This window comes from Kogia breviceps, chromosome 7 (genome assembly GCF_026419965.1).
Source record: "Kogia breviceps isolate mKogBre1 chromosome 7, mKogBre1 haplotype 1, whole genome shotgun sequence".
NCBI lineage: Eukaryota > Metazoa > Chordata > Mammalia > Artiodactyla > Physeteridae > Kogia > Kogia breviceps.
Window position 1 is genome coordinate 65,479,756 of NC_081316.1, and position 23,832 is coordinate 65,503,587.

At 52.3% G+C, this 23,832-nt stretch overlaps 2 protein-coding genes across 5 annotated transcripts in view; one reads left to right on the plus strand and one right to left on the minus strand.

Moving 5' to 3' along the window:
* Positions 1-7,357, minus strand: part of SLCO2B1 (solute carrier organic anion transporter family member 2B1) — a 50,009-nt gene extending 42,652 nt beyond the window's left edge. For 2 of the 4 annotated variants that reach the window (XM_067038486.1, XM_059070864.2), the window contains exon 1: positions 6,889-7,294. In XM_067038486.1, coding sequence (XP_066894587.1) covers positions 6,889-6,904 — 16 coding nt within the window. In that variant the 5' untranslated portion in view covers positions 6,905-7,294. Of the gene's footprint in view, positions 1-6,888 lie in introns of all 4 variants that reach the window. The other 2 variants (XM_067038485.1, XM_067038487.1) reach the window with 2 other exon arrangements.
* A 14,977-nt stretch (positions 7,358-22,334) lies between these two features.
* OR2AT4 (olfactory receptor family 2 subfamily AT member 4) lies at positions 22,335-23,353 on the plus strand. Its single transcript, XM_059070848.2, has one exon. The coding sequence runs from the start codon at positions 22,335-22,337 to the stop codon at positions 23,295-23,297; it is 963 nt and encodes a 320-aa protein (XP_058926831.1). The 3' UTR covers positions 23,298-23,353.
* Positions 23,354-23,832: the final 479 nt, after the last annotated feature.

Consider the following 23,832-nt stretch of genomic DNA (forward strand, 5'->3'; position numbering starts at 1 on the left):
CAGTCGGCTGTTCTACCAGCTGATTCTTTAGCTGGTCAGGCAGTCAGTTCATTGGTCAGTCAACACCCTCTTCTGAGGGTCTCAGAGAGCACTGTCAGGGAAAGGCTGGACAGAGAAATATAGTGAGAAGGACACGTGTTCCTCAGTCCAGGGGACCTGAGTGTGGTGAACGTTCAGGACTCATAACCAAGGCCCAGATTTGAACTTTGAGGAGGGACGGGCTGAGAAATGCCGAGAGAGCCTGGGAGAGTTCTCCTATCCTGAGGATGGAGGAAGAAGGCTTGGACCAAGGAGGGACAAGGAAAGGGCACTTTTTCTCCAGAACATTCCAGCCTGTCCCTCAGCAGAGAGAGCATGATCTAGGGTCACTCAGACCCAGTGTGACCTCGGGCCAGCAATTAAACCTCTCTGAGCCTCTGCAAAATAGGAATAATGAGCCTTGCCTCTCAAGCCTGCACGAGGGTCACACAGATAACATCCTGTAACTCCAAGATGCTGCACAGTGTCCGTTTTGTCAGTGTTTGCCCCAAACTCACCAGGGAGCTATCTCCAGGCCTGGCCACCAGGCCTCAGAACTTATTGTCCTCCAGTGGGACACTCAGCCCCAGCATTACTCTCTCACCTCCTCCTGATCCCTGAAGAGGCACAGAACCCTCTGGAAGCCTCCCTCTGCAGTCTCCTTGTCTTCCCTCCCCTCTCCTCCTCACCTGCTGCATTCCAAAGCCTTTTTTTTTTTCTGATAATTTCCCTGTGCAAGAGAAGGAAAGGACCCTCCCCTACCCCTGCCACCACACACGCTTTGCCAGGGTGGTCAGAGGAACTGGCAGAGAGATAATACAGGGCAGAGGTTACGACGGCGAGGCCCTTGCCAAAGGCACCATGTGTAGCTGCGTGAGCTGTGCGCCATGAAGTGAACAACACCCTCTAGAGCTGTGCAGGGCGCTTGGCAGTCCTGCCTGGGGGCACATCTGACTCCTAGACATTTTTATTTGGCTTATAAAACGCTGGCTCGCTGAGTGTTTTTAAGTTAGTTGCCAGCATTTTAAAAATCAGGAAATCTCACACAAAACTCCCGATTTTTGTTTTTTCTTGAAAGATTAGCAGATCTGGCAACATGGGGCCCCCATTCCCATATGGAAACACTCAGCTGGTCTAAGATGTTTGCCTTTCATGTGGCAATTTGCCCTGTTAGAGCCCCTTTGGGCCCCCCTGGCCCGCTTCGGGACCCTTTTCACCTGCCTGTGGGCTTCCCCATCTGCGACCCATAGCAACCCTGGGCCTGAGGAGTCTACTGGGCAGGAAGCCAAGGCTGGGTTAACCCTTTGAAGGATGAGGCAGCAAGACCAGAAAAGGCCATGACTTGCCCAGGGTCACCACGGTGGGGATGGAGCTTGTCTCCGCTTGTTCTAGGAGTAAGAATGAAGATTGTTTCCACACATACTGACAGCTCCACAAGGCAGGTGGCCGGGGTCTTGGAAACAGGCAGCCCAGGTGCCCGCTCTCAGGGAGCTACCAGGGTGTGAGTGTGTGTGTGTGTGTGTGTGTGTGTGTGTGTGTGTGTGTGTGAGATGTGATGGCAGGGCAAACATCTAATACAGAATCACAACATGTGCTCACTGTGTGACACAAGAAGTTCCAAGACTATAGAAGCATAGTGAAGAGGTTCTAGACTACATTTAAAGGTTCTGGAAGGATTCCCGGGGGAGGAAAGATCAGAGTAAAGGGCAGAAGTATGAAAGTGCAAAGACTGCTCAGGGAACGAATAGTCCAGCAAGACTGGAGCACTGGGGTCAAGGTGGGGAGGTGAGGCTGGAGTAGTTGGAGGGACCAGGTTATGACCACCCTTGAACGCCAGGCTGGAGGGCTGGGCTTCGTCCTGAGCCCAGTGATGAGGTCTCATTCGGCCTCTTATGAAGACCTCCGTGCCTCTTGGGAGAGAGTGGAGAAGTCAGGCTGTGGGCCAGGACCAGGGAGAATGCAGGAGTGGGGTCCAGGAGAACGAGCGATGATGGGGTCTGAGCCAGGTGGTGGCAGTGGGGATATAGGGTAACGAGCTGATGGACCACAGTGGGGAGATGGGATGGACAGGACTGGGTGGAAAAGCAGGTGGATGGGGAGTGCAGGAGGCCAAGGAGTCCTAGGGGCAGGGGAGTGGGGAGAGGTGAGGCTTTTGGTCTGGGTGTACCACCATTTAAGGCAGGATTGTAGGGCGATAGTGAGCTCAGCCTTGGACGTGTGAGTGTGGGCTGGCAGGGGGGCTCCCAGGGGAAGACGCCTAGGAGATCGTGGGCTCCAGGACAGCCCATGAGAGGACATGGGCCAGAGCCAGTCTGGTAGGCATGTGTGGAGAGAAGAGATCAGAAGCCACACCAGGGCAAACTTGCCTTTGAGCGTGAGAAGCCTCCACCATACGCCCTGACTGAGGAGAACAGAGCAAAGGAGGAACCCATCTCGGAGCCATGTTCAGGTGCCAAGGTGGAGGGGATGGTGCAGTATCACAAAGGAGCCCGGAGGTTTCTGGAAAACCTACCAACCTCCAGCACTCACACAGCCAACGGCCTGAGCTGTGATAATTTCCCAGCCGCAGACACTGGGCAATCCATTTGTCCAGATGCCTCTCTCTGGAGGTGTGTGGGTAGGAGGAGGCCAGTCTCATGGCTAACCCTCGCCTCCAGCCCTTCCTACCTCCTAGATTGCCCTGGGCTCGCTCAGCCTGCTGGCTCCCCGGCCTAGCTCCTGCAGCCCATGCCAGCTCTGTCTCTCTCCATAAACCTCCCCTGCCCCTCCTGGTCCAGTTCCCTCAGCCCTTTCTCTGGGACGCCAGGCTGGTCACCCTCCTGCATCACTTATGTCCCCCTCTTATCTGCCCGATTAGCCAGTGGACTCCCCCGGGCAGAGGCTGTCCTCTCCTGGGTCCTCACGGACCATATCGGGTCCCTGTTGAAACCCTCTGGGACAGAAGACTTTGAATTCAAATATTTGTTTTGCTACATTGTGGCTGTGATCTTAGGCAGTTTATTTAGCCTCTCTAAGCTTCAGCCGCCTTCTCTGGGCACACAGTATTTTTGGTAGTATTAAAGGAAAATGCCCTGCCTGGTACACTGTGGCCCTCAACAATGGTGAGTTGAGGACCCCATCTGCAGCACATGAGTACGGACGCCACAGCCTCCAGGAGGTCAAGGCCACCCCTAGTGAACATTCTTCTCTGGCCCCAGGACATGCTTGCTCTTCCCCAAACTCATCCTGTTCTTTTCCGCGTCTCAGCCTTTGTACATGCTGTACCCTCAGCCTGGAGTGTCCTGCCTTCCCAGCAAACCACTTCTCATCTTTCAAGGCCAGGCCAGGCTTAAAAACATGATTCTTGAATTGAGTTAAACTGAGTGAGGGAGAAGAGAAAGGTGGAGTGTGGGAGTCTGGGGAAGCGGGGGACTGCAGCAGGAGCCCGGGGTGGGGTGGAGGCAGTGTGGGACCCCTGAGGGCTTCAGTTCCCCGTGTGGTCCCACAAGGCTTCTGCAGGGGAAGAATCAAAGACAGGAAGTGGGGGCGGGGGCAGTCTTGGGCCTTGGGCTTGGCTGTCATCTTTGGGAAATTCCTCCTAGCAGGACCCTTGGGAGGACAATAGCATATTACTGGCCTCCAGCTGTTGCTTTCTGGTGTTTTCCAAGCTGGGTCAGAGACACTGTGCTGGGACTTTCTATTCCCGATTCCAGCCCTGACTAGCCCATCTAGACCTGAGATGACCCTAAAAATAGTGATGAGGGCCAGGGGATGGAGGGTGAGCCCCGAGCCCTGAGCCCACAGGGAATTCAGGCCAGCCTCCTTAGGCCTAAAACACAGAGCCTGAGGCTCAGAGACTCGTGGCCATTGGCCCAGGCCACACTGCTTCCCCCAGCGGGGAGAGTCCCAGCCTGTCACTCTCTGTGCTTTACTGTTTACTCCCCGAGGGCCCCATTGTACTCCACCTCACTCCTTATCACAAGTCTCCAGTCCTCAGTAAGAGTAGGCTTTCAAAGCAGGTTGGAGGGAGGGAAGGAAAGTCATGGGGTGGGGGGTGCTGGGGGCGTGAGGAGGATGGAGGAGAGCTTCTGCGCTGAGCCTTCCCCAATACCCCACCTCTGCCCCACCTGTGCCAGGTTCTGGGCCTCAGGAATGGATCACATCAGACCCATTCCCAGGGAGCTCCCAATCTGGGGAGGTGGGCATTGTTCTCCATCACTCCAAGCATCAGTGCTTAGGGCTCTGGGCTGCAGCCCATGAGGGGTAGCAGGAACCAAGTTTACCTCCTCTCCACCCCCAGGGTGTGGCTACACCCAGACTTGCACCCTGGAGATAGCCAAGCCTGCCCCATACAAGAGGCCTCTTCTCCATTGCTCTCTCCAGAGGCAGAAAACTGAGCTTCTCAGCACTGGAAGGGACCAAGTGACCACCTCAGCCAACCCCTACCATCTACTGCACAGATGAAGAAAGTGAGTCCCAGAGAGGGACAGAAGCAGACTGGTAGTGGATACCTGGCATCCGATCGTGGGGTCTAGGCAAGCTCGCCATGTGGTTCCCAGCTGCCTGAGATCTGGCGCATCAGACCAGGCCCGGCCTGGAGGAATAAATCCCCTGCCCACTCCCCAGTCACTAGCTCCCAGAGAACAGCTTGCTTTGTCTGGAACCAGTGGAGAAGTGCCCAAGGTGGGTGGAGACTCACCAGTGTGGGGTGTGTGAAGGGAAGAGGAAGCCCCAAGGGCAATGGCACAGAAAGGAAAGGACTTTGGCATGGGGCAGGCCTGGTTCTGGCCCTGACTCTGCAGCTTGCTTGATGGGTGACTTTGGATGAGTCACTTGCCCTCTCTGAGCATGTTTCCTCACTTATTAAAAAGGGTGAGAGAATGTCACTGCATTCTCATAAAGCCAGTGAGGCAAAGCTACAATTTGAACCTGGTTCTTTCCCTTGCCCTACCTCCCTGCCCTGGGTTGGCTCACATTTGAACCTAGGACTGGAGAGGACAACAGAAACAATACCAGGAACAAGGATGGACGAACTGCAAAGAGAGGGTCAAACAGCATACGGGAGAGAGGTTACTTCCAGCTGGGAGAATCAGTCTGGAAGGCTTCCTGGAAGAGTTGGTGTTTGGAGGAGTTAGAAAACAGGACAAATTTCACGAGAACGGGATGTGGGCAGGTGCCTTCCGGGTGGAGATAAAGCTGAGCAAAGGTGCAGAGAGGTGGGAAAGTGTCTTCCCTGAATCACAAAATGGGCATGGTCTGGGGAGATCATTTTCTTCAGCGTCTCCCTCATAGACAGGGAAGCTCTGCCTGTTGCCTAAAGCACATGATGAGTTGGTGCTGGGACTTGGCTGATGGCTAGGTCTGCCCCTGGCTGGGACTGCTGGCCCTTCTCCCTCAGGCCAGCTGTGTGTGGGTTTCTTACCAGGCTCCAGGCTCTGGGTCCTGTCCCAGCTGCATCCCCACATCCCTCAGACCAGAAAGAGAGCATGGGGGAAGCCTGGCCATAGCTCAGACTGGGGCTCAGGAAGAGGGGCCAGAGGGGGCTTTGGGTGGCTCAGTGGGCAGAAGCTGGGGTCAGCCTCCTGCTGTGTGTGCGGGAAGTGGAGGGCCAGCTAGAGAATATTCCAGAGCTGAGCCCTGCAGCGGTCAGAATAACAGTTGGGGGACAGGTGCTATACAGCCAAAGTCACTAGTTTCTTCCTGTAGGATCACGAACCCTCAGATCCCATAACACGCCAAGGCTGACTGGGAATTTGGTTTATCAGTGGCCTGTCTCCAAATCAACTCACTCACATCTGACCTCATTGGCATCTCCCCTGTGAGGGCCTCAGAGGAAGCATCCATCCCCACCCTTCCTTCCATGCCGTGGCTGCAACTCAGCTGCATCTGCCTGTTCAGCCCGGGAAGCCCTCATGCCTCACTCCCCGGACGCAAGTCCGGCCTTGCCTGAGAGGGTGTGAGGCACATAGGCAGCTGGGAGAAGGTCAGAGGTGATCGCTGCAGGGCGTCCAGCCTGAGGGCCACCCTATCTGAAGACCCTTTGTTTCTTCCACCTTCCTCCTCCTGCCCAAGAAGCTCAGCAGGCCTCCCTCTCCACATGGTGCTTTGGGCACGCTCCAGACTTGGCTTCTCAAGGCTTCAAGACACCTCCCCTCTGGCTTCCTCCCCGCCCCACCACCAACAAACGCACGTAGGTCTCTGCAGGTCTTTCTCTGAATCGGTTTCTTTTCTGTGCTGATCTTTCAGATTCTTTGTCTGCAGGCCCGTCTCTCTCCTGATCTGTCTCTGTCTGATTCTCTCTCTCTCTCTCTCTCTCTCTCTCTCTCTCACTGTCTCTGCTTCTCTTTATTTCTCCTGGTCTCTTCTGCAGCCCTCTCTCTGAGCTGGTCGCCCCTGTCCCTGCATTGCTCCAGCTGACACCTGTTGATCTTTGTCTTCTCCTGCTGTCTCTGGCCTTCTGTCTCAGACTTTGTCTGACTCTGAGTATCTCTGGACTTACTCTGTTTCTGACTATACTTCCCTCTATCTCTGTTTTTGTCTGCTTTGTCTGTCTCTATCTTTGCCCACTTCAAAGGGAGAACAGGGCTTGGGGAGCGTCCAGGGGCCTCCCTTCCCATTTCCCTTTCGGTTTCTCTGTCTCATCAGGGGGGTTAGGCTGGGTGCCCTGCCTCCAGCTGAGTAAACCGTGTGCCTTCCTGCTCCTCTGGTCGTTCACTCATTCATTCAACACACCCTCACTATGTCTGGCCATGTGTCTGGCTCAGTGTAGGGATCTGCGAACCCCTGCCCCACCACAGCGCGCACAAGTGACCTCTACAGCCTCACTGTTCGCCCTGAGAACATGGGCCCCAGACTCCCTCCCAAAGCCTTTCTGACTTTGTCCAGACTTACCTATCCTGGGTCCCATGATTTCTGGGGCGCAGTGAGCTTCAGCCCCTATTTCAATCTCAGGACTGGAGCTTAGTGGGAGAGAGAGAGTGAGAACTTATCTGGGGCTTCTGTAGACAGCAGCCAGGGAACCACAGCAGGGATGCTCCAACGTGGGGACTCCAGGCACTGGGTCGATCGATGCTTTTTGGGCCACAGTGGACAGCAGCCACCTCTTCCAAGTGGGTTAGGAAGTTCTGCTCAAACTTGACCCCACTCTCCAAGTGCCTATCTCCCTTAGTCACTAGTTCCTTCTCTCTGTCTCTTTCTCTGAATTCCTCTGATCTCTGGCTGGGGCAGCCCAGGGCCAGAGTTGTGGAGGAGGATGGGTTTGTTTAGATCCAGCCCCGCTGATGGGAGGAGGCTGCTGACTAGCCTCCCCTCTGCCTGTTCCTTCACAGCCTCTTGGCTTGACGTTTCCCTTGGATATTTTCTCCTAAGAGCAGTGGAGAGGTGGAGGGTAGAGAGGAAATGTGGATGGGTGGCCCCTCCCAGCCCTGGGGTCATTTAGTCCTGATTTTCCAGTCTCCTCTCTGCATTCCCATTCTCGCTGGGAGCCTCCTCCCACACCGAACTCTTGCCCCAGTTACAGAACTATTTTCACCCTCCAGGAGCCCCATACAGAGCCACTTTCCCCCACTGTCCTCCCTCACTGAAACTCTGTCCCCCTCAAGCTCTCATCCCCTCTCACTGACCCCCTATCTCCGCTCTGAGCTCCTCAGATCCAGAGCAAGGAGGGACTCTATCCACTGGGAATCACAGTGGCCAGCGCCTCTGGGGGAGGGCAGGGACTCATGGTAGCAGCTCCAAAAAGTATGGCCATCTCAGTGGAGGGAGGGTGGAGAGAAGAGGACATGTGAGATTCCCAGAGTTTTCTGCACTGAAGACTGAGGATGGAGACCTTGGAGACAGACAGACCTGAGTCCCATCTCAGCTTTGTCATTCGCCAGTCAAGTGGCCTTAGGCAAGTCCCTGCACCTCTCTGAGCGTCAGCAGCCTCATCTATAAAGAAGGGACAATAGTCCTCACTCGCAGGGCTACTATGCAAGTTCAGTGAGCGAAAAAGAATCCAGGCCTGAGGCCTGGAGCTCAGAGAAGGGAGAGGCAGAGGTGGGGTTCAGAACAGGGCAGTGAGAGGGCAAGGAACCTGGTCTTCCTCCTTGCTCCACACTTTCACTTTCCATCTGGCCCTACTAATGACCTTTTGGGCCAGGTACTTATTCTCCCATTTTACAGATGAGGCACTGAGTCTCAGTAACTGCCCAGAAGCCACCTAGCTAGTAGGTTGTGGGATCACGCCTTGAACATCTGATGCTAGGAACCAAGCTTTTTCCTCTACCCAGGTTGCATTTTCTGAGGAAAACCTCTGGGTTTCCCCAAATCTAACATACAGAAGTGAACCCAACCCAGTTCCAATAGAGTTTTTGCATGATATAGGTATGTGGGATTGGAGTTCAGCTTTTGGGGTGCAATGACAGAGAGACACACATCAGCCCCACTTGGCTCCCAGTGGCTGTATGGGATGCTAGAAGGAAGGGGGGGCGAGTATCTGAAATAATCGCAGATCGGCCTGGCACATAGTAGGCCCATGATAGATACTCTAGTGTGAGCGAGTCTCTGAGAGACCAGAAATGGGAATGCAGGACTATCACCCAGGGAAATGTCAACAGTTGGCTTGTGTTGATAGAAAACCAGACCCCAATCCTGCTTGAGACAACCAAATTGGCTCTCTCTCTCTCTAAATCCTTCAGACAGGCATTGTGAGTCCTCACAGAGATTGGCAGAGGTGTAGCCTTCCAGACTCCAAATTGCAGGTGAGTGGTCAAGAGAGGGAAGGGTCCTTTCGACTTTCTGGAGGCTCACTTGCCCCCTCCTTGGCCCCAGAGGCTGCAGAAGTTCTGCACATGGAAAGATGCTGGGACCAGCTTGGCTGGCTAAGTTCATTTGACCAATCTTTGAGTAAAAGCATGCACAGCACCCCACAGGGCACAGAACATACAGTCACCCCAGGCATCAGCAGCCTTCTTGTATCACCTCAGCCTCCCCAGGCTGACACAGGTCCAAGAATATTCCTGAACTCAGCTGTGGAATTAGAGCACGAGTCCAATCCCTGGGACCTCTGGGAGTTAAGCTAACAGGCCTTCAGATAGCTCTTGGGTTAATCCTACAGTGAGGTTCCACTCTGGGTGGCCCCTACTTGAGGTTCAACCAACTTGGTTTGCACCCCACCTTTGCCACTTGCCAGCGTGATGTTTGCTGAGCCCTGTGCATTTTACAGAGCCCCATGATGTATGTGGATCGCAACACCATCTGTGGATTCCCACAGTTTGCAAAGCTTGATGTCTTTTTAGAGTCCCATACCGTTGGCAAAGCCTGGCACAGTTTACAGGGCTCTGCAGCTTCCAGGGTCCCATTATGTTTGCACACTCCTGTGTTTTGTGTCGAGTCTGATGCTGCTTTTGAAACCCCAAGCCATTCACAGAACCCAAGCCTTTACCTCTTTAAGTCATCCCACGTGGGGAAATGCCTTTTTTGCAAGCCAGGCAAAAGAGGAATTTGTGTACAAGGGGAGAGTCCTGGGGTCCAGCCTCGAGACCTCAATTCTGGTCCCAGCTCTGTAACCACCTCGCTGTGGGACTTGGAGCATGTCCTTTCTCCTTTCTGGACCTCAGTCTTCTCACCTGTTAAATGGAGATGGTGATATAAAATGGCCCACCCTCAGGACTGTTCTGAGGATCACTGTGAGGATGCCCAGAAGATGGGGGGCAGGGCACTGGGGGAAGGGGAAGGGTGGCCGGAGGCTCCTTCCTGAAAAAGGCTCTAAACTGCCACATCAGCACCATTGCTCCTACTTCCCTCTGGCCTGGCCGCCAGAGAGCAGATATCTATAAATGGGCCCTTGGCCAGGCAGACAAGTGATGACCTCAGTCAGAACCTCAGCAATCCTTACCCCCAGATGCTTCCTGGGGGTCAGACCCCAAGCTGTGCCAACATGCTCTCCTGCATGGCTCATTAGATCTTCCCAAGGAAGGCAGTGCATACTTACTTCACCCATGAGGACTCTGACACTCAGAGAGGCCGTGTGATTTGCCCAGGGCTACATGTGGAGGATACAGCCGGGGTTGGGGTCTGAGCCAAAGACAGCAAGGATGGACCCGTGGTACTCAGAAGGTCAGAGCAGGAAGGAACCTGGAGCTCACTTAATTCATCCCCTCCCTTTTTCAGATTGGGAGACTGAGGCAGGAGAGAGGCAGGCTGTGCTGGGTCGTGACCACGGGGAAGTCCCAGTCTCTCCGTGGGCTTCAGTTTCTCCCTCTGGTGAATGAGAAACAGACCCCCTCCTGCCAAGGGTTCAGGACTTTCCCATCTTTGTTTGCATGGCTCCTGGATCAGAACGCAGTGAATTTCCCCACTAGGTGAGGAGAATCATGGGTCTGCAGGCAGGTAGGTGTCTGCTGGAAACTCTGCATTCCTCCCTGAAAGTGGCAGCCCTGTGCCCAGACAGAGCATGAACGTGGGCATCAGTTGGTTCAATCCTGACCCGGTAAGAAGATCTCTGAGACTCAGTATCATCCGTAGAGATGATGGGAAAGCTCCTGGCGGGGCTGCACTAAACCCAATCATCTCACTCTATCTCACTCATCTCACTGTGTATGTACTCCCTGGAGACCTAGCTGGGTGATCTGAGGCTGGTCACTTGCCGTCTCTGATCCTCAGGGCCCTTGTCTGTGAAATACCTTCCCAGGGCTGTCCTAAGGCTCAGATGAGTTGATGGATTAGTGCTTACTAAGTGTGAGAGCTGAGCAGACATGAGCCATTATTATTAATATGGTGGCAATGGTAATGGCGATGACTCTTGTAATTCTAGAAGCAGAGGATGCAATAGAGGTAAATCAGAGGCCAGGTCATTCTGACCTCACTGACAACCCCATGCGACTCAATAACTGGGAAGGCCCTCTGAGGTGAGAGGGCACTCAAGTTGTTAACAGCTATTGTTCTGTGGGTGCTGCAGGCTGTTCCCTCTCACAGCGTCCAGACTGGGCACTGGCTGGCCCGTGGCTCCCAACCCTGCCTCTGCCACCAAGACACTGGCGCTGGTCAGGTCCTATGTCCTGCCTGGTCCCCAGTTTCCTTATTATAAAGTGGTGGGGGTAGGTTTGGTTCTGCTCTGCACCCCCGTCTTTGGGGAAGCAACATGAGCTGATGGATGTATCACTGCTTTTGTAAAGTGTCAAGTGAGGGACATGAGGGATTACGGCTATTAATGATTTGGATCCTGGGAGAGAGGACATGGGGGAGGGGGGGGCAGCGGAGGCCGGGAGTGGAGACCAAGGGGAGCAAGCATCTGCCTCTGGTTGCAAGGGCCCCAACGCCCTGCAGACTTTGTAACACTGCCCCCTGGGGACCAGAGAGGAGGTCGGTGCCCCAGGCTCTTCCTTTAAAGCTCCAGTCCAGGAGGAGGGGGCTGGAAAGACAACTGTCAGAGGAGGCTGAAATGGACAGGCCAGAAGGAGCGCAGTGAGAGCAGTCACCACCTGCTCCCCTCTCTCCCTCTCCTCCACACTCGTCCCTCAAACCGGCCCACTTCTTCCCATCCTGCTGTCACTGCCCTGGTCCTGGCCATCAGCAGCTCTGGCCCCGGGCAGCGTCCCAACCTCCTCCCCACCTCCGGTCTCCATCTTCCTGTGAGCCAGAGGGAACTTTCCAGCCCTTCAATCGAACCATGCCCCTCCCTTCTTCAAACCCTGCTCCCACCCCACTTCCCAGCGCCCTCAGGATAAACCCATCTCTCTCTGCCTGATATGGAGTGCCCCCTACCTCTCTGTCTTCTGCCAGATCAGAATCTCCACTTGCAAGTGAGAGGGAAAGGTACAAGAACAAGGATTTGGGGCAGGACTACTGGCTTCTCCACTTGGTAGCTGTGTTAATTCTTTGCTGGTTTGTAGGGGTCTTTGGTGTGTATGTGAAATATCCAAAAAGTGAAATTTACCATTTTAAGTATATGGTTCAGTGGCATTAAGTACATTCGCATCGTTGTGGAACCATCACCACCATCCATCTCCAGAACTACTTCATCTTCCCAAACCGAAACTTCATACCCATGTGTTACTTAATTCTTCATGCCTCCGTTTTCTCATCTGCAGGATGGGGCTGATGAGTGGATGTACTTTGCACAGTGCCTGGTAGCTACTTAACAGGTACTCAACAAACATCACTACCATTTTGTTTTCTGGGGGAAAGCAAGTGTGGCAGGACTGCAGGGGTTATCTATAGACAGCCAGGGCCTTCACTGCCCGGGATTCATTTCTGTGACTCAGGCAGAGTTTATGACAGCTGCTGGGGAAGCACACCTCGTGCTTCACCTAGGAAGATGAGTCAGTTCCTCACCTGATGGGGTTACGAGCCTGGAGATGGAGAAGGCAGGAAGCAGATAGAGCACGGACAGCTGCTTCTTGACCAGGTTGGTCCTCCACAGATGCTCCAGTGACAACTGTACAGGCAAGGAGGGTTCTGACTGGCGGTAGGATCCAGTGTAGGCCAGGGTGGGACACCCAACTTGCCTCTGTTCTAAGTCTCTCAGGAGGGGCTGGAACAGGCTAAGCTGTTTTCCTCAGTGCTGTTTATTTGGAGTATTGTCAGTTTGCAGTTTGCTTGGTTCTCTCCTTCTCGTGTTCCACCCCAAGCACACCCACTCCCTCCACTCTGCACACGTTTCCTAGATTCGCTCACTCCAACTCTTCCTGACCCTCATGTGTAAAATTCTGTCACCATTGAAGTGGTGCCGTCCTTATTAAAATGCCCGTCCCCTCTTTTTTTCTGTTCTCTGAGTGGAACATAGACATGTCTTCCTCGGGGAGGGGAGAGACCAGGCCTGGAGTGTCCCATGTGGAGCAGGCCTGGGCTCTGGCAAGGGCAGGGGTGGATCTCTCCAGAAAGCGGGTTTCACGGTGGTCTCTGAATCAGAGGTGGGACCAGACCAGGAACCTAGAGGGCCACAGAATCTCCTCCTAAGTGTCCTTAGGCTGGGGACTCCTGTCTCTTGAGTGAGAAATATCAACTATTTTCTAGAAATAGCCACAAGGGAACGCAATTCAGCATAAGCAAACCAATCCACTCTTTGGAGTCCCTTGGGCCTGAGCTCAGCAAACGACGAGCTATGTGGCACTGGATGGTTACTTCATTTTTCTAAGCCTCAGTGTCCTTGACTACAAAATGAATGCAATAATTATGACTGACATTCATTACAGGCCAAGCACTGTTCAAAGTACTTTACTTGTATCAACTTAGTCAATGTTCCCAACTACCTATGAAAACCTTACATGTCCTACCCTGCACAGGTTAGTGTTGTGCAGTGAGTGGTCAGGTCTGAGATACACATGCAGTGATGTCACAGCTCCACAGGCCAGAGGCATGTGGTGAGACATGAACCATCACCGCACTTCCCCGCACCTGAGGAAGCTTTCATAGCATTTCACGTGTACCTCTGACGTGACAGATACTACAGCCCCCTCACCTGAGGCTGTGACAGCAGTGCACGTCTAACTAAGACCTGACCACAGGGCACATGTCCCCTCACCTGACGAGGCTGTGACAGCAGTGCATGTGTACCTCAGACATGACCGCTAACCACAGTTCCCTCACCTGAGGGGGCTGTCACAGCAGTGCACATGTACCTCAGTTGTGACCAATAGCACAAGCCCCTTCGCCAGAGGAGGCTGTCTCAGCAGTACAGGGATACCTCAGAGGTGACTGGTCACCACAGGTCCCCTCACCTGAGGAGGCAGTGACAGCAGTGTACTTGTACTTAAGACCTGACTGCTCACCATAAGTCCCCCCCTCAGAGGAGGCTGTGACAGCAGTGCAGACGTACCCCAGACGTGACCACTGACCCCAGGTCCCCTACCTGAGGGGGCTGTGAAAGCAGTGCACGTTGAGCTCTGACGTGGCAGATACCATGAGCCCCCTCACCATAGGAGGCTGGCCCAGCAGTGCACAGGTACACCAGACATGACCACAAGTCCCCTCACCTGGGGAGAAAATGGTGGCACAGAGAGGTTAGGAGACTTGCCCAAGGTTACACAGCAGGTAAAAGGGCAGACTAGTTTTTGCTTTTTTTTTTTTTTTTTTTTGGCGGTACGCGGGCCTCTCACTGTTGTGGCCTCTCCCGTTGCAGAGTACAGACTCCGGACGCGCAGGCTCAGCAGCCATGGCTCACGGGCCCAGCCGCTCCGCGGCATGTGGGATCTTCCCGGACCAGGGCACGAACCAGCATCCCCTGCATCGGCAGGCGGACTCTCAACCACTGCGCCACCAGGGAAGCCCGGCAGACTACTTTTTAACCTAGACTATCTGGTCCCAGAGCTCATGTCCCTAACCTTGGGACTTAACTGTCCCAAAGGACTAGTTTGAGGACTCAGTCATCTGTCCATCAGTCACTAAGCCATGAGGTTTTATACAGAGTTGAGCACTGAGTATGGCACCTTTGACTGGGTTCCCAAAAGAACATGGATGTGGTCAGGATAATATCCTAGTTCTCTACATGACCTTCGTCAGTGAGTATTAAACAGACTGCTCATACCCCCAGGGAACTTTCCTCAGCCAGGTCCTCTGCTTCCAGCCTTCCCGGATGAAAAACCTCAGAGGGGAAGACATACAGGCGGTAACTTCTCAGTGGCTATGGTGGTGATGGTATAGAAAACTTCTTCATAGCACTCCACAGTTTGCAAAGAACTCTCACCTGGCATGTCTCACTAAACCTTCATTCCAGCCAATACTGCTGGTACTATTACCCCGATTCATAAAGGGGAGACAAAAGTAGAGAAAAGTGACGTCATTGCCCAAATGGAGGAGCTGGGATTTGAACCCGAGTGCGTTTGGCCCCCAAAGATGATGCCACACTGCCTCCTGGTGGCAGGAAGGGTGGTGACAGTGATGAGCATGCTGGAGGCCCCCGTAGTGGTCCCTGATTCTGGACTCTCCTCCCCAGAGCTCCAGGAGCCACCTGCCCACACCGGGAGGCAGCCCAGTCTCTCCCTGGACGTATTTATAACTTCCTTTTCCTCCTTGGCACCTTCCTTTTCCAGCCTCTTGCATATATGGGAGCCTGACACCAGTGAAAGCGAGGAGCCGGAGGGGTGAGATGGAGAGAGACAGAGCGTCAATGACGACTGTCCAGGGCAGAGCAGCTGAGGCAGCTGGCCTGCACTCGGGCGGAATTTAGAGGGCCAGGCTGCCTTCTGTTCTGAGCTCAAAAATGTTCCTGAGATACACAGACTCCTCCTAGAGACATTGCTGGACATCCCCACTTTCTCAGGTGGGTGAGACCTGGACTGGGAATGTTATGGGCTTCCCCACGGCCCCAGGAGAGAGGGACAGGGTTGTGTAACCTGGATAGAAGACGCTTCTGACACCTGCTAGCACCCTTTACCTCTTCTCAACCTGCGCCGCACTAGCACAGAGCTTGCACTCAGTAAACAAACCCCCATTCTACAGAAGCAGAAACAGTCTCAGAGAGCTCCCAGCCAGGCTTGAACCCGAACTGGTCTGGCACCAGGATCTGAGCACATATCCACTATATGGCCTCTCAGATCCATTCGATGGAGAACAAACTCCCCTGCAATCTTAGCCTCTTCACGAAATTCTCCCGCCACTCTTTTTCATTTTTATTTTTATTTTATTTCATTTTATTTTTTTGGCGGTACGCGGGCCTCTCACTGTTGTGGCCTCTCCCGTTGCAGAGCACAGGCTCCAGATGCACAGGCTCAGCTGCCAAGGCTCACAGGCCCAGATGCTCCGCGGCATGTGGGATCTTCCCGGACCGGGGCACGAACCCGCGTCCCCTGCATCGGCAGGCGGACTCTCAACCACTGCGCCACCAGGGAAGCCCCCGCCACTCTTGTCTTAAGTGAAATTTGCCCCCCTACCCCTGCACCACTAAATCTGCAATCTTGCCTTTCTCTCTCTCTCTGTCTCTTTCTCTCTCTCTCTCTGTCTCTCTGTCTCTCTGTCTCTTTTAAACCTCCTTCTCTCCTACTAGTAGTCCAGACCCTGGGCTCAGAAGATCCACTTCTCCTCCTCTTTGACCATTCCTTCCTCCTCTCCCTCTCTGCTGGTTAACTCCTACCAACAAATGGTGGGACATCTGCTCAAATATTTCCAATTTAAAAATATAACAAAATCCTCCCTGATCCCTCATTGCCCTCCAACCGTCCACATCTCTTCATAGCCACACATCTTGAAAATGTTATCCACTCTCTCTACTTACCCCCCAAATGTCGACACCACCAAACTTCCACTCCCATCGTTCCACTTGGACCTGTTCACCCTGAGGTCCCCATTGACCTCCTCCTTGCTGGATCTCCTGGACACTCTTCACTTCTCATCCTTCCAGTCCCACCAGCAGCTTTTACTGCTGCTGGCCACATGTGCCCTTTGGAGTGCCTCTGTGACATCATACTCTCCTGGCTTTGCTTCACTCTCTCTGGCCATTTTTTCCCCCAGCATCTTTTGCAGACGTTTCTTGTTCTGCCTCTGTCTCATACTGGTTTCCTCCAAGGTTCTGTCCTCACTCCACACTCTCTCCCTAGCTCCATAAAGCATAGCCCTCCCAAGTCTTTGTCAGCAACTCAGCTCTCTGTCTTGAGCTCCAGACTTAAACCCTCCAATACCTGCTGGACATCCCCACTTGGATATCCCATGGGTCCCTCTAATGCAACATGTCCAAAACCAAACTCATCATCTCCCTCCAAAATCTTCTCACCTACACTGCCCATTGCCCACCGCCATGTTCTACAGCTCAGCCAACATCACCGCCATCTGCCTCATCGCCCAAGCCAGAATGCCGAGTGTCATCTCTCACTCTTCCATATGCAGTTATCAAATTCTGACAACGCTGCCTATTGGAGATCTATCTGATTCTTTTTTTTTTTTTTTTTTTCTTTTGTGGTATGCGGACCTCTCACTGCTGTGGCCTCTCCCGTTGCGGAGCACAGGCTCCGGACGCGTAGGCTCAGCGGCCATGGCTCACAGGCCTAGCCACTCCGCGGCATGTGGGATCTTCCCGGACCGGGGCACGAACCTGTGTCCCCTGCATCGGCAGGCGGTTTCTCAACCACTGTGCCACCAGGGAAGCCCTATCTGATTCTTGATAGTTAAGAAGCGTAGGCCTTGAAGATGATTGGATAATAAAAACGAGGGTAATAAAAACCACTGATCAGAAGAACTGAAACTAAGTATGTGACCACCAGGGCACAGTCATTGGTACAAGTAAGCACTCACTAAAGGGCAGCAGCTTCTGTCATCATTATCATTACTCCTTCTCCCTCTTTCTCTCCTCACCACCCATCTCCCCAGCTGGCCTCCCTGCCTCTAGCCTCTCCTGCTTGAATCCCTTCTCCACGTGACAGTGGGTGTGATCTTTCTGAAACAAGCATCTGTTAACCCCCTGCCTGAAGGCTGCCCCTGGTTCTCCAGTATCCTCGTCCTGGCTTCGTATTCCTTGGCCTGGAATTCGAGACCCTTCTGGTTCTGGCCCCTGCCGACCTCATCTTTTGAGACGCCCAGTCTCTCCCTCTATACTGCATCCCAAACACACTTCTATCTGCCCCTCTAACACGTCTACTTTTCCACGCTTTCCTCACTTTTCCCCTGCCTTATTGGCCTGGAGAGCTCTCCTCATCTGCTTATAATTCACAGCCCATCTGAAAGTTGTCTTCCATCATGCAAACCTACTTTGTTCCCTCCTCTGAGCCCTTCAACTCTATAGTAGTACAGATCACACTGGATATGATTGGTAGTCAATGTTTTCCATAGGCTACCCCCACTAGACTCTGTCAATTCACTGTGTTCAGGCACCAACACGAAGCCAGCTTCATTCAATGTGGAATGAATGATGAACCTCAGTTCTCCTAATCTTTATTTTTTTTAATTCATTTACTATTTTATATTTATTTTTGGTTGCGTTGGGTCTTCGTTTCTGTGCGCGGGCTTTCTCTAGTTGCGGCGAGCAGGGGTGACTCTTCATTGCGGTTCACAGGCTTCTCATGGTAGTGGCTTCTCTTGTTGTGGAGCACAGGCTCTAGGCACGTGGGCTTCAGTAGTTGTGGCACACAGGCTCAGTAGTTGTGGCTCACGGGCTCTAGAGCACAGCCTCAGTAGTTGTGGTGCACAGGCTTAGTTGCTCTGCGGCATGTGGGATACTCTTGGACCAGGGCTTGAACCCATGTACACTGCATTGGCAGGCGGATTCTTAACCATTGCGCCACCAGGGAAGTCCCCTCCTAATCTTTAAAGTGGACGGCATAGGCAGTCAGCCTGGTTAATCCAGAGGAGAGCAAGAGCCCTGGGAGCTGGAGGAAGATAAGTCTCAGAAGGCTCCCTGGAGGAGGTTGGACTTGGAGTTATAAGGCATCTAAGAAACAGTGAGAGTAAGAAAGGGCAAGCGAGTGAGAGAGAGTGAAGATTTGGGAACCTGAGTGGCTCTCTGCTCTGTCACACTTGTTCCTCTAGCTTCAAAACGCTTGAAGGGTCCCCACACCCTCATCCCCTGGCCAACAGCACAGCACTTTACAGTTATATAGAGATTTTTCACAACCTTTGTCTCATTTGTGTGGTTGGTTGGCTCAGAGGCTAGACTGAGAGTTAGCAAATCTGAGACCTCCACCCTTACTTGTCCTCGGCCTGCTGTGTGACCTGGGCAATTCCTTTCACCTCTGAGCCTTGGTTTCCTCACCTGTCATGTGGGGCTATGAATAGTTGCTCAATAGGTGGGAAAACCTCCATAGACCACAGAGTTCTGTGCCCCAGTGAGGACTATTAATCTTGTTGTTCTAATATCAGCCAAGCCCAGTGGTAGCTGCTAACCAGCCACTTGGGAGTCCTCAGAAAAGCATTACACAGGGCCTTGTTAGAAAGGGTCCTCAGGGGAGAGGACCCAGCAGGTTAGGGACAGGAGGGCCTGGGGGTTTAATGAAACCAGTCTCAGCCCCAACCTGTCCTCCCCACTGAGGCAGCGCTGGCTTGGGGAGAGGAAGGGGCAGCTGGAGTGTCCTGGGTCACAGATGAGCTGAGCCCCCGCTTATGTAGGCATGAAGGCTGCAAAGGAAGTGCCCAGAGCCTGTCAGAGCCCAAGGAGGGACAGGGTTCTGGAAGGGCACAGTTTAAGGGGACGGGCGATTAGGGACCGTCACCCCACTATGAGAGGGGCCCTACGAGAAGGGAGATGGGCTAAAATCTTTCTGCCCCAATTTATAGCATTGCAGGCTGGCTGCTGATTCACTAACTGTGTGACTTTGGCCAGGCATGGGCCCTCTCTGAGCCTCTTCCTGCCTATCAGCAACAATAGGGGAGCAGGACCAGAAGCTTTCAACTTAGTGAAGTGTTCGATTCCGCAGGAATGCTGCAGGGAAAGCCCTGAGGTGGTCAGGACAGCTCTGCGGAAACACGAAGAAGCCAGGTGCTGGGCCACACTGAGATCCTGGTCTTATAGGAAAGGAGTCAGAGTCAGTCTCCAACCCCGAGGAATCCTCAGGCTGGTGAGGGATACAAGAATGATGTGGGCTGCCAGGCAGTGACGCTTCAGCGCCTCTCCCGTGGTGGACCCTTGGGAGACCTGGCAGGGAGCCCGGAGTCTGATTTCCAGCTCCTTGTGTGACCTTGGCTGAGCAAGTCACTCCCTTCTCTGAGTTATTTTATTTGAAAAATGGGAGGAGGGCTGTGGGGATTGGACTACATTGCTTGTTTTTAAGGACGCTTCTGGGTCTGATGTTCTGTGATTGCCCTGCAGACCTTGCAAAACCTGCTTACATGGGCCAAGCCAGTGTCAGGAACAGCATCTCAGAATTGCATCAGCTTCCCTGGAAATGTGCATTCTATCAATTTAGATGTTAAAAGAAAAGACAAGAAAAATCCCTGCTGACTAGTCCATTACGGGAAAAAATTCAGTTTAACTCAGGTTAACCCTTTCATTAATTAATTCATTTATTTAAAAAAATGTGTTGAGAGTTTATTATGAGCCAGGTACTAGGTGCCTGTGCTCTAGAGCCCGTGAGCCACAACTACCGAAACTGTAGTTGTAGGGTGTTTTTTGTTTTTTGTTTTTTGGCACTCTCTCACTTCGTCCCAGCTTGCCCTTCCCCCTCCCCGTGTCCTCAAGTCCCTTCTCTACGTCTGCGTCTTTACTCCTGTCCTGCCCCTATGTTCTTCAGAATCTTTTTTTTTTTATAGATTCCATATATATGTGTTAGCATACGGTATTTGTTTTTCTCTTTCTGACTTACTTCACTCTGTAGGACAGACTCTAGGTCCATCCACCTCACTACAAATAATTCAATTTTGTTTCTTTTCATGGCTGAGTAATATTCCATTGTGTATATGTGCCACAACTACCAGGCACCAGGTGTACAACCATTCTGCTCAGGGCACGGGACCTGATTGTCATGACTTTTTTTCATGCAGATGTGCCCAGTCCATCTCTTCCTTAAGTCATTTCTTGAAAAGAGCATTTTTTTCCTAGCCTTGTAGTGCCTTTATTTAGTAACCAGACCATCTGAAACTGTTTGAAAATGCCCTCAGAACCAAACAGAAATCCATAACTGTCTCTGACATCAGCCTAAGAAATGGAGAGAGGAAAAAAAACCTTTTGGCCTATTTTTTCCCCAGGTGGAAACCAGAGCTTCCAAATCCTCCAGGTGGCCTGGCTTGGTGGAAAGGTTCCAAGACCAGAGCCTGAGGCCTGGTTTCCAGGACCAAGTCTGGTACAGACCAGCTGTTGACCTGGGGGCTGCCCCCTATCCCCACCCCGGCCTGACTTGTCTTTTTTTTTTTTTTTGGCCTCCCAGCTTTCGGGATCTTAGTTCCTCAACCAGGGATTGAACCCGCGTCCCCTGAAATGGAAGCTCAGAGTCCTAACCACTGGACCACCAGGGAACTCCCTGGCCTGACTTTTCATCTGTGAAAAAAGGGTCAGGGACTCAACTATCTGCAGGCCATTTCCACACTTATGTAGTCTGTGGTGTGAGAAGGATTTGTTAGAAGAGGGAGAAGCCGGAGGTGGTCCTGGAAAACCAAGTGGTTCTGCTCCAGGGGTCCCTGGGCCAGGGAGGCAGTGATCTGAACATCAACATAACCTGGGCCTGGATCACTTAGTCAAGGTGAAGGACGAGTCAACACTTCCCTCAGCTCAGTTCTGGGGGTTGGAAAGTCTCACGTCGGGGGTCTTGGGCTGCCGTGCACGCACAGTAACCTTCTTCAACAGCCTCCTGGGAGCGGAGTTACTCTCTGAAGAGTGCTTGGCCTTCTCTCCTGACCCTGGTTCTGAGACTTTTCAGTTCTCTGTGGTGCCCTCTGAACGGGGCCCCAGAGCAGTGCACATGAAGTGGCTTAACAGTGACACCTGCTGAGCTGCAGCAGCCAGGAGGGGGAAGACCATGGAGTGACCCAGGAAGTGCCCTGGAGTTTGTTTTTTCCCACCAGGGGGAGAATCTATCTTCCACTTGGATTCCTTTCGGGAAATGACTCCTTCTACCAAAGGCATATACAATGCCTCTGCCCTCACAAGGTGACTGACATCTCAGTTGGCCGGGGACTAAGGGATTTCCTGGGACATGGGACTTGCAGTGCTAAAACCAGGCAGTTCGGGGCAAATCAGGATGATTGGTCTCTGGATATGACAAATAGACAGAATACAAAGACCCAGGTTAGACTGAGACAGAGTCCCAGCAGCAGCTGCCCAGAAAGGGGAGCTGTTCTTGGCTGAAGCAGACTGCGTTCTGTAGCAGCCCTTGGGGGAAGCAGCTCTTCCTATCAATAAGATATCATAGAAAGGGAATCCTCCACAATCTGATTGATGTAGTTCATTTATGTTACTTTTTTTTTTAAAGAACCAATGGATCTAAGGTCAGAAGGTTGCTTAAGTGTTTTTAATCTAGCTCCTATCTAAATATTAAACCTCCTGTGCACCATTTCAGCTCAAAAGACCCCAGCTTTATATACCTCTAGTTATAAGGAATTCACTCATTCTCAAGCCAGTCTTTTGCCTTATGGGATAGTTCTAATTGTAAGAAACTTATTCCATATGTGGGGCTCTCTGGGTCCCTGGAGCTGCTAATACTGGCCCCAGTTCTTTTTAAGTGTTGTACCTGTCCCTTGACAGCCCTTCAGGTGTTTGTGTTCACCCCTCTTGCCCACCAGACAGGACCAGCTTTTTAACCATTGCTCATTAGACAACTCACTATCCTGAGCATCTTAGTTGTGCAATGAAATTCCAGGCACAAAGAAATAGTTAGGATTGAGATCCATGGTTGGAAACAAAAAGATGCGTGTTCTAGTTAATGTTTCCCTGGTTGTTCTGGTTTCCAGATACGTACTGATGTTTCCAGTGTCTGTCTGCAAATAACCAGCCCTGACCCACTATGGAAGCCACCTGTAATGGATCAAAGGACTCCTCACCTGTCTTCTACCTGGTGGGCATCCCCTCTCTGCTTGAATCCCTCTTCCTCCTTGTCTTTTTGATTTTCCTCTTAATCTCTCTGCTCATTCTGGTGGGAAATGAGCTGATCCTGGTGTCTGTGGTGGCAGAGCCCAGCCTCCACAAACCCATGTACTTCTTCCTGATCAACCTCTCAGCCCTGGACATCCTCTCTACTACAACCACTGTCCCCAAGATGCTGTCCCTATTCTTGTTTGGGGACCAGTACCTCAGCTTCTCTGCTTGCTTCCTTCAGATGTACCTATTCCATGGCCTTAACTGCTCTGAAGCCTTCATCCTGGTGGTCATGGCCTATGACTGCTATGTGGCTATCTGCTACCCACTGTACTACCCTGTCCTCATGACCCCACAGACCAATGCTGCACTGGCAGCCAGTGCCTGGCTCACTGCCTTCCTTCTGTCCATCCCAGCAGTGCTGCAGACCTTCCACATGGCTTTTGACAACACTGTTCACATCTGCCACTGCTTCTGTGACCACTTGGCTGTGGTCCAGGCCTCCTGCTCTGACACCACGTCCCAGACCTTCATGGGTTTCTGCATCACCATGGTGGTGTCCTTTCTTCCTCTTTTCCTGGTGCTTCTCTCCTATGCCCACATCCTGGCCTCAGTGCTTCGCATCAGCTCCCGAGAAGGATGCTCGAAAGCCTTCTCCGCCTGCAGCTCCCACCTCCTGGTGGTTGGCACCTACTATTCATCCATTGCCGTAGGCTACGTGGCCTACAGGGCTGACCTACCCCTTGACTTCCACATCATGGGCAACGTGGTGCATGCTATTCTCACACCTGTCCTCAACGCTCTCATCAACATGCTGAGGAACAAGGATGTCAAAGCAGTCATCACCAAAATAACATGTCCCCAAGACCCATGGCATTCTGGGGACCCTTGATCCTTAGTTGCAAATAATTCAGCTCCCTGGACACCAATGACAGTGCCCAGCACAGAATAAACACAATAAATATTTTTAAATGAATTACAACAACCCAAATTGACTTCATTCAGTTGAATAAACAGCTAAAACCCAGTCCTCAAATACTGGATCAAGAGGTCTTCCCACTGGTGCTATAGAATAATTGGTTTTCACAGTTTTCATCAGTCATTAATGTGATGAATAAAATTTGATCATCCAATCATTTATATTTAAAATCTTTACTAGGACTGCTAGAGACAGAAATAAGCCAGACATAGTTGCTGCCTTCAAGGTATCCATAGTTTAACTGGGGAGTCAGACCCAGAGAAATAATATAAGGTGCTAGGACAGAGAGAAGCAAAGGGGGCTGTGGGAGCCAAGAAGTTAGCATTTGATTCAATGTTAAAATTTTCTCCTGTAAGTTTTTATATTTTTGGCATTGGTGTCACTTGTTTGTTAGCAAATACTCATGTATCAGCAATATAGATGGGTGGGAGGCTGGAAATGATTGCAT

Excerpts from the sequence above, each read along its gene's own strand:
- OR2AT4 (XM_059070848.2), top strand. The coding sequence starts at position 22,335 with ATGGAAGCCACCTGTAATGGATCAAAGGACTCCTCACCTGTCTTCTAC.